General features: G+C 36.4%; 1 protein-coding gene across 1 annotated transcript; it reads right to left on the reverse strand.

The window, feature by feature from the left end:
- Positions 1-3,445: 3,445 nt before the first annotated feature.
- LOC110036363 (F-box/LRR-repeat protein 3) lies at positions 3,446-8,914 on the reverse strand. Its single transcript, XM_020740791.1, has 8 exons — positions 8,029-8,914; positions 7,743-7,868; positions 6,923-7,027; positions 6,435-6,828; positions 6,230-6,359; positions 4,874-5,168; positions 4,538-4,789; positions 3,446-3,796 (listed from the first exon to the last, which is right to left on the reverse strand). Exons 1-8 carry the CDS (start codon positions 8,773-8,775, stop codon positions 3,734-3,736), a joined length of 2,112 nt encoding a protein of 703 aa, XP_020596450.1. The 5' UTR covers positions 8,776-8,914; the 3' UTR covers positions 3,446-3,733.
- Between the last annotated feature and the right edge of the window lie 1,475 nt (positions 8,915-10,389).

Raw genomic sequence — 10,389 nt, forward strand, 5'->3', positions numbered from 1 at the left:
TTAACAAGATCATCGACGACCTCGAGAACATCGACGTCAAGATGGACGATGAGGACAATGCACTGTTGTTGTTAAACTCTATTCCTAAGAGCTACGAGCATTTCAAGGATGCGATGCTCTATGGAAGGGTGCAGACTATTACTCGGGAAGATGTTTAATCTCTGATTATAGCCAAAAAACTTCAGAGGAAGCATGACAGGGACAAGAAAGTCAGCAGAGACAGTCTTATTGTCAGAGGAAGATCGGACAGGAAAGATTCAAGAAATGGTCAGTACATATCAAGGTCAAGCAAGGATGGCGAGAATCAGTCATCAAGGGGATCTTTCAAGTGCTATCATTGTCACAAGGACGGTCATTTCAAGAGGAACTGCCCAGATAGGAAGAATAAGTACCAAGAAGAGCCAAGAGAATCAGGAGAAGCAAGCGTAGCCTTTGATGACTACGATTCTGCTGAGGCCCTGGTGATCACAAAATCTGAATCCAGTAAGGAGTGGATCCTCGACTCAGGGTGTTCTTTCCACATGTGTCCTCAGAAAAACTGGTTCGAGACAGTACAACAGGAAAATGATGGGTCCGTTCTACTGGGAGACAATAAAACTCACAGGGTTGTTGGAAGTGGATCAATCAGGATAAGGATGTTTGATGGAGTTGAACCAGTACTAAAAAATGTCAGGTACGTACCAGAGCTCAAAAGAAATCTGATTTCCTTAGTTACGCTGGAGTCAAGCGGATGCTCGTTCAAGGCAGAGAATGGATGCATCAGAGTAACCAAAGGCCCTCGTGTCGTCATACAAGGAGTCAGGAAAAAGAGGTTATACTCTCTTATCGGAAGAACCGTGATTGCTAAGTCCATGTACTGTTTGGACTTAGCAAACTCAAGCAAAGGCTGAGGGCCTCTCAGAGGCCAGGTGGAGGGAATCTTTACTTCGAAGCTTCTCAATTGAGGGTCAAGGTGGAGAATTGTTATTTTGACCCTCAATTATTGAACTAAGGTAAAAGGACACTTTTGTAATGTAGTACCGCTTACTTACCACATCTCACCTACCGCTCACCTGCCGCTCAACTACCTCTCACCTACCTCCCACCTACCACTCTCTTGCTTCTATAAATAGAGAGGGTGTGAGGCTTAGGAGTGCAAGGGAAGAGATCTTAAGCTACCACAAAGGAGAAGAGAATAAGCTAGAGAGCTAGAGAGGAGGAGAGCATCTTGAGGCCTTGTATCAAGGTGTCGCTTGAGAGGGAGGCCATAGAAGGAAGATGATGGCTCATCTCCATGTATAAACTATGTATTCTCCGTTTCTTTTGTCTTAGTGAACTATTTGATTGATTCCCTCCCGTGGACGTAGATCCAGTTGGATCGAACCACGTAAACGATACGTGTTTGTTTGTGTTCATTGCGTCTCATTTTTATGCCAAGAAGTACATATCTCACAACAATTTACTAAAAAAAAATTATTAGTACAACTATTTAAAAAATTTCATTACAGCCAATATGTTGAGGAATTTTGTACAGAACTACATTTCTAAAATTTGTTATTCATCAATAAAAACTCTGCTAAATATTCAATACTAATTAAATTTTTTATCATTTGTTTAAAAGTATTTAATAAAAATATATATCACAAAATCCTTTTTCATTTGTTTAATTGGGAAACAATTTCAAATGACATAAAACAGTTGCCGGAGAAATTGATGTACACGTCATAATACATATACCATAAGATGTAATTAATATAATATTTCATTAAATATATTTGAATTTGGGAATATCAAAACGGCCACTGAAATTTGTTCGTGCTGATTTAGGTGTGAGTGCGTAGGGGTGTAAACAAAACGAACACAAATAAACAGAGCTTGTGTTCGTGTTTGGTTTATTTGAAATTTAGTTTGTTTGAAAAAAACTCGTGTTCAAAATTTTTCGTGAAGTTACTGTTCGTGTTCGTTTGTTAACGAACGAGTCGAACACGAGCCGAACACAAGCTGTTCGCGAACGACGAGCCAATTTAACATCCTTAATATTACTATATATAAATAATATATTATATTAATTATATAACTTATACTATATAAATATATAATATATATTAGCATATTACTTATATAATATATTAATATATTATTATTATTAATTTATTATATATTATAATTTATAAAATTTAATTTTTTAAAATATCATAAATTTTTTTATATATAATTATTTTAAATTATTTTATATTTCAAACAATAATATTTTGAATACTAACGAATGCATCGCTATCCGTGTTTGATTCGTTTACTAATCGAACGAAAAAAAATTATTTACTTTCGTCTTGTTTATTTATCGAATGAACAGAACACAAACTCATTGACGAATCGAACACGAACTGTTCACGAACAACGAGTTATTTTTTTTATTTTTATTTTTTGGCAAAGTCGCCCGCTTTATCAATTTTATATATATTTTAAAATGTTTTTATTAAAAAAAAAAAAAACTTAATTTTCACGACAGTTTTAAAAATTTCCGCCCTTGCCGATGATCCGACGGGACCAAATGAGACGATTTTTCCATGCCCCCAGTAAACATTATATGTGTTGTGTTGTCGCGTACGGGCGCTGGCATCTAAGAAGATTCCTGATTGGTGGGTGTACCCTCTGACCCAGCTCTTATTAAGAAAATTTGTGTAAACGGGGAAAGCCAATTCAAAAATCAAACTTGAAGTAAACTTTAAATGTGACCACATTAATTTATCTAAAAATTGTGGGTGTTAAGTAATTTATTTTATTAAAAATTTAACTAGATTTAATATCTCATTTAGCAAATTTATATTTCCACGCTCCTTTAAAAAACTGTGGGTAACTCGAGAATACAAGCTGAAATTAATCTCCCAGCATTCATTGTTTAGAATTGTAACTTTTCTATTAATATTTTCATTAAGATATGACATTTAGTTTACAAAAACAATTAACACAAATAAATGCAATTAAACTCCCTCAAAATAGTGATTATTTGCTTTCTAAAAATTTAAAAAATCTATCAAAATGAGAATATTCCTTTTTAAAGTCAAAATTAATGAGCCTAAAACAATTATTTTTTTTTAAAACCACATCTACTACAAGCAACAAACCAAATTAACAAAATACCTAACAAAATTGACCGTGACTTACCAAAGCTTAAAAATACAAGCGCATTTACATACCTACCATCCAATTCTCATGCAATTATATATCGAACACCTAAACTGTAGTTTTTTTACATTAATACCACCTAAATCATTCTAAGCACATCAAAAATAATATCATTTTATATTTTAAAAAGTAAAATATATCATTTCACCCAGTAATAAAGTGGCATGTATGTAAAAATTAAAGTGTGTGTTAAATAGGTAAAATACATAGAAATTGAGTGGTTGTACGTAAATCTTCGGAACAACAAATATCCCATGCTCAAATGACCTAAATTTGATCTTCGGACCATTTCATAAATTGAACTATAATAAAAACATCTCTACATTTCATTTCTAATATTAAAACTAGCTAAAAATATGCAAGGAAATGACAACTTGTTTTTCACCAAACCCCACATAGCTCATTTTTTAAACCAAATCTCAACAAAAGATTAATTACAAATCAAGTTAACTTTACATTAATACAGCCAAGAACGCTCAACATGTAATACAATGATCAAATCAGTAGATGGAAGCTGTGCCCTCCATAAGCCTGTTAATTTATGAATAATCATCAGAGGGAGATTCTATTACACAACGGCCACCAAGTCTTGGGACATCTGTTTCCAGACCTCATTGGCATCCACTTCGGCCTGCAGCAGGGAAAGACCACTTAGACTCCTAAAGAGGCAAATAAATCTGATGAACAAAATATACATAAATTTTTTATCTTCGAACCAAACTTTTGTAGAAATTGTATACCCAACTTAATTTTCTATGTGATTGTGGATCCATCCAAACGAATAGAAGGGGATACACTAAGACCGGAACCAGGGGGCAGTTGCCCCAAGTTTAGTCTCACTCAGTCGATCCTCGGCAACACTTGCCTAGATAGACACCTCTGTCCCTACGGACTTACAGGAGGACCATCATTTATGTTTACAAATCCTAGGCCCCCATCACAATATCCATATGTTAAAATTTACATTATATATATATATATATATATATATATATATATATATCACACAACATATCTCGCACCTAAACTTTGCTTTTTAGATTGACAACACCCAAATCATTCATATCACATAAAAAAAAACTGCTATTTTAACTTTTAAAAAGTGAGATAAAGTTTTTCATGCAAAGAAAAGCAGCAAATAAGTAAAAATTAAAGTTAGCTATGTAAAATTCATAAGAATTTAGGGGTATACAAGTGAATCATCCAAAAATATATAAATAATTATTTATTTATTTTCTTATTCGAATTTTTCTATGGCGCCCAAAAGCCTATAATTAGAAGATCAAAGAAGCATGAAAAACATTTATAGCATGTAATTTTCACTGTGGAGCAAAGGGAAAACTCAAATCCCACAGATAGATGATTAAAATACCTGAAAGGGTTTGTCCCTCCACTGAAATATGCATCCACGTGCCTCCAAATGCCTAATTACTTGCCCGGAAATCAAATATTTAAACGAAATGTGGAGTTTCACTCTCTTTAAACCAACACTTGCCAGTAGCATAGTAGCCAAGCCATCTGGTGTCAGTTCGTTAAGATGTAGAATCGTAACACTTTGTAAGCTCTTGATGCTTGCCAGCGCTAAGAGCCCAATAGCTGTTACGGAAGAATACGAGAGGTTTATCTGCACAGAGACGGCAGAAATGAATGTTATTTCTTAGTTTTTTTATCAGGGAAAAAAAGAATCAGAAAAAAACAATAATCATACTTGACGAAGACGACTGCACAGGTGTGCAAAAGGAACTATGCCGATATCAGTGATATCATAGCATTTTTTTATATCAAGCTTAACGATGTCTTTGCATCCCAGAGCAATGGAAACAAGACCGTAATTTGAAACTTGGGAGCAGCCTCGAAGCTCCAGTGTACTCAATTTGGAGCACTTTGATAATGATCTCAATGCATTATCAGTAATTTCGGTGCAATATGCAAGGTTAATCATCTGAAGCTTAGGGCAACCTCGGCCTATTGCCATAATACCCGCGTCAGTTATTCCGACGGTCCTGTGACAACAAATCAATCGCATTGGTTAAGATTTGGAACATTTTTTAGCAAAATGATTCAATATTCCTTTACAGAATAAACCATTAAAAAGGTTGTCCTTTTAGATGCTAAAATTTATAGATTACTTTAAGGTATCATTTAATGGATAATGCTTGCAACTGACAAGGCACATGCATATATAATGCATGGTTTGGCATTGATTCCAAACTAACCCATATTTAAAACTAAATCAATTAACTAAACCTGAAATCAAAATCAAATTTTTAATGGCAAACCAAATCAAACTAAACCAAAAGATTCCATTTGACTTTTGATTCAAAAATATTAAGCAATGGCTTTTTATTTTGTTTTTCGTTACGGGTTTATTTGGTTTGATAGCTAGTCAGTTTTAATTTGATGGCAAAGCAAACTACAAGTTGGAGGAATCATTTTAAAGTAAAGCAAGCTACTAAGTAAAAATTAGGAAAGTTAATCAAATCATATACTCAATAAAGTTTAATGGCTGCTTGAGTGCATGGCTAAGATATTTAAGGCTATCAATTATTTTTCAAATGTAATGAATTCAAGAGAGTAAATATTTGTTAGCTAGCTATGGAAACAATAAATTTTAAAATGATTGTCCTCTACATGCAAATTGGCAAATCACAAATAGCAATTATTGAAGTATAAAGGATTGCAATTCAAACTAAATTAAATAGATGGCTAGTAACAGGAGTTAGAAGGAGGATTTATAAGTATATATATCATGTTCAACAAGTTCAATTTAGTATATTTCGATTTTAAAAGAATTCAAACATGACACAAATCAAATCAAGAAAGTTGGTCTAGAAAAAATGTCAACCCTAAACCAAACCAAATCAATTGGTTTAATGGTTCAGATTTGCCACCTTTTTTTTTCTCTTTATTATTATTTTTTTTTTGTTTTGCACAGCCTATATTAAAGAGATGAACTACTTTCTCATTGCTTTAATGTCATCGATCTTAAGCAAAACTAAACTCTTTTTCAATATCACATACATTATCTGCAAAGGAACTAAGGTAAAATGAGGGTAAAACAAACCTGTATAAATCAAGCTCCTTAAGCAGCAGGCAACCTCTGCCAATTTGAATAATGCCTTCATCATTAGCATTCAGACATAACCCAATCTTCAAAATCAACAGTTTATGACACCTAGAGATTGCCTTAAGTCCTGCATTAACAAACTAAATTAAGAAGTGAGAAAGGAAGTAAAATGTTTCACAATTTAATTTAAAAAAAAGAGCACCTTCATTGTCTAAATCATTGTCAGTAAGATCAAGCTCCTCCAAAAGAGGGCAGTGTTCTCCAATCATACGAAATCCATTCTTGGAAACCAGGTTACATGACTCCATACGCAGCGACTTAAGAGATGTGCATGAACTAGTGATGCTAGCGATTGAGATGTCCGTTATCATGCGACAGCAAGTGATGTCTAACTTAGTTAAACCCCTGTGCTTTGCCACGACAGAGGAAAGACCTTCATCGGTCACACCTAAGCACTTGCTTAAGCTCAACACTTTTAAAGAGTTGCAAGAACTTCCTAAGGCAAGCAGCCCCGAACTGGTAATCTGACAACCATCCAACTTTATTGTCTCCAGCTTGGCAAGGTTAGTCAAGCTGCTAGCCAACCGGTGGGTGACCTGAGTTCCAGAAATTTAATTCTAAGTAAACGGTTTGGATTATTAGGACCATAATTTGCTAAAAAGTAGTAGTTTAACGAATGGAGAGGCTTACAGGAGAGGAGTATGCCAGGATCAGTTGACGCAAGTTGACAGCACCATTCACTATGGAAGATAAGCCAACATCACTCACATGTTGAGAATTTGACATGTCGAATACCTATAAAAAAAAAGAGATTCATGATATTATCCCGCTGTCCAAAAAACGTGAACAAGCTCTAATACCAAATTGAAGCCACGCGTATCTTAACTGAGTGATGGATCAGTTCTCGCATCCATAACCGCTTATGCCATATCTAACCAATCAAGCCATTCTCAAGGATTGCTAACAGAAAGTCATAGTTTGAGGTTCAGAAAGATGACGTTTTTATTAAAAAAAACCATCAGATTCAAAGAATTTAATCCTGCTGACTACGATGATCTACCTATTTGAAAAAACTTGATGTTGAATTATTAAGAGGCAACAACACATGTTTGTAATACATAACCTAATTACTTTATACCAATGGGTTCTTAAATAATTTGCTTCAAAGCAGGAAATTAGACGTATTTCCAACTTGAGTTGAGTAACATACAAACCACAATGAAAGGAAGGAATAGAGAAGGATTAAAAAGCCAAAATCATATGGTTGGGACCCCATCCTCCTCTCAATGTGAATCAAAATTAATAACATCTTACATAATAAAGTAAATTAGTGACACAAAAGAAAGAAAGAAAACTGCAGAATATTCGAGCATTATCCCCTAGCACCCACAAAATCAACATTCCATTGACCCATAACCCAGAATTTCCCGTCACATCTAGTTTAATAATAAATTAGATATCTTTTAAACATCACAAATGAAAAAGAATACTCAGCACAAATAGTTCGTACCTCAAGAGACTTGCAACTTTGCTTCAAAGCTACAAGGCCGTCGTCATCAAGGCCATAGCAACCCACTAAAGACAACTTCTCGAGATGAGGTAGCTGAAAGATTGCTGGAAGGCAATTCTTTGTGATCTGAAAATTCTTGAAAGAATGAGTCCATAGTTCTTAAAAATTTTATTGCTAACAACAAAAGCAAACTCTAGCAATAGTTCTATCTATCAGATCCTAATCCGATAAAATTCCATTTATTGGAGTAGACAGCGTTTAGAAGAACTGCAGTATAGATCCGTACCATCGTGTTCGACAGATCCAAATCTCGGAGATCCCTACACTTTACAGCCACAAGCCCAATTCCCAAATCAGTCAACCCCAAGCACCACTTTAAACAGAGCAACTTCAGCTTCCGGCACCCCACAGCGATGCAACCAATTCCCATGTCCGTCACAAGCTTGCACCTCGCCAACCACAGCCTCTCCAGATTCCTCGCCCGCCCAATGGCAGCAGCCGACGCATCGCTCAGAGCAATCACGTTCGATAGATTGATCTCCACCAGCGACATGCAGCTCGTCGTCAAGCTACCAAGTCCAAAATGTGACAGTGACGACGACCTTGACAGGTCGATGGAAAGAAGTGAGGGCCTAACACCTGCAGCGATCGAGGCAAGGACGTCATCTGATACGCGAGGGCAGAAGGAGAGATCGAGGTGAGTGATGGATAGGTAGCGATAGAGGAGAGCGGGGATTAGATCCGACTGAAGGGGGCGGAGGGTTCGCCGGTGACGTGATTCGGCCGCGTAGAAGGATCTGCAGACCAGAGAGAAGGATTTCCTGTCGATGTCATTGGAATCAAGACGGTCAAGTATCAGGAAGAGGAGGTCCTCGGAGAGAGCGTCAAAGAGGTTGGGCTTGAGATCTTCATAGAATCGGTGTTTCTTCAAAGGACGAGGATTACAGGAGCGATTCGTGAAATCGAAACCCAGCGGTGTTTGGAAATCTTCGCAGACGCAGGCTCTCTTACTAACGTTTCTGTTTGTTCCCATGACGAACTTGATGGTAAGAGGAGAAACCAAGCAGAAGATTAGGGTTTTTTCCTCGTGATAATGAACAACAGGGAAGCTTTTGAGGAGGTGGTGATGGTGTTGGAAGCAACTGATAACAGAAACTGTGGGTAGTTCCACCTTTCAAGAAGGAAGGATGAGAGATGAACGGAAACTTACTATGAAATTACGCTAATGCCCAAAGACAATGTACTTGGAGAAATTAACAAGAAATCACACACAACATATCACTTGGTTGCAGGACCGTCGTTATCACTAGACACTTTTAAATGAAGTGGAATTTTGCCATATTATTCTTCTGTATCTGAGTATGTATTGTACGTCGAAAAATTAGTAAAGAATGAAAAAGTAGGATAATACATCTCAATTTTTTGCGTAAAAAATACTAAAAATACAAAAAATTATGTGGTCTAGCCTAGTTCAAATTATTCACTATGTAATTATAAGTATATAGACACACCATTCTCTTGAATTAGAGAGATGGAATTAAAATATTGATATATAACAATAGTTCAACGATAATAGACGTAATTTTGCCATGACAATTTTTGTTCTTGGCAATAACAATGATAATAACCCGCAAGGGTTGTATTAAGTTGCTATGAAGACAGTTGTTTGTCATGAATGTTGTAAACAATAGTTGTAATACCAGCTTATTATAGAGGTCGTAATTGAAAATTGTGGTAGCGGTTGGTCATGCAAGATGCAGATGGTTGCTTCAAGAATGTTGGTTGATCACAGAGTCCGTAATAGGGAGTTGCAGGAGTTGTGAGCCAAGTAAGATGTAGTTGGTAATATAAGTTATAGTGGTTATATAGTTCGTAGTTGTTAAACACAATAGCGTTCGTATGTCACAAAGCTCAGAGTTAGGAGTTGTAAACTACATTGGTTGTAGTTGGTCATATAGGTCATAATGGTAATCTATGATAACGTCCGTAGGCCGGAATTGGGAGTTGCATCAACTATGAGGCATGCAGGTTGTGGTTGGCCATATAGGAGGGGGTGGCGAGTTGCAATAATGTCCTTAGACCATAGAGATCAAGGTTGAAATCTGGATGAGTTGTTGACTACTGACCAAAGGAAAATATGTTGAGATTTTCATACCTATTTTATACTGTTTTTGATGATATTGAACTTTAAAGAAAGGTATTTTTGATGTTTTGTTGCAGGTGTGATGAATTATGGTCATTGGAGCAAAAAGATGCAAAAAGGAGCGAATTTGGAGCGATAATGACCAAAATGTGAAGAATTGAACTAGGGTGCCAACGGCGAGCCCAACGGCGCCAACGACGAGATTTTCCCGAGACTCTAGAAAAATAATTTAGAAGGCCCGCCGACGGCGCCCTCGAGGCCGCCGACGGCGAGATCGGCGGGGGGTTTTAAAAGGGCAGTTGCTGGGGATGCTTAGGCAACTCTTGGGAAAACTCTTCCACATCTTCAAAAGAAGATTTTGGCCAAAAATTGAGAGAGAGTTTGAGGAGTTGGAAGGTTAGAACAGCGTCCAAGAGCCCCAGTAGTGTGTAGAAACTTTACTGTAGGGTTAGATTATGAGGAATTCTTCGAGAGATTGTAAGAGCGGAGGGCAAGGGAGAGAGT

Source organism: Phalaenopsis equestris, unplaced genomic scaffold, assembly GCF_001263595.1.
Source record: "Phalaenopsis equestris unplaced genomic scaffold, ASM126359v1 Scaffold205560, whole genome shotgun sequence".
NCBI lineage: Eukaryota > Viridiplantae > Streptophyta > Magnoliopsida > Asparagales > Orchidaceae > Phalaenopsis > Phalaenopsis equestris.

Excerpts from the sequence above, each read along its gene's own strand:
- LOC110036363 (XM_020740791.1), bottom strand. The coding sequence starts at position 8,775 with ATGGGAACAAACAGAAACGTTAGTAAGAGAGCCTGCGTCTGCGAAGAT. Across the intron at positions 7,028-7,742 it reads AAAGTTGCAAGTCTCTTGAG|GTATTCGACATGTCAAATTC; the intron begins GTACGAACTATT and ends TTTTTTTTATAG. Across the intron at positions 3,797-4,537 it reads GGAGGGACAAACCCTTTCAG|GCCGAAGTGGATGCCAATGA; the intron begins GTATTTTAATCA and ends TCCCTGCTGCAG.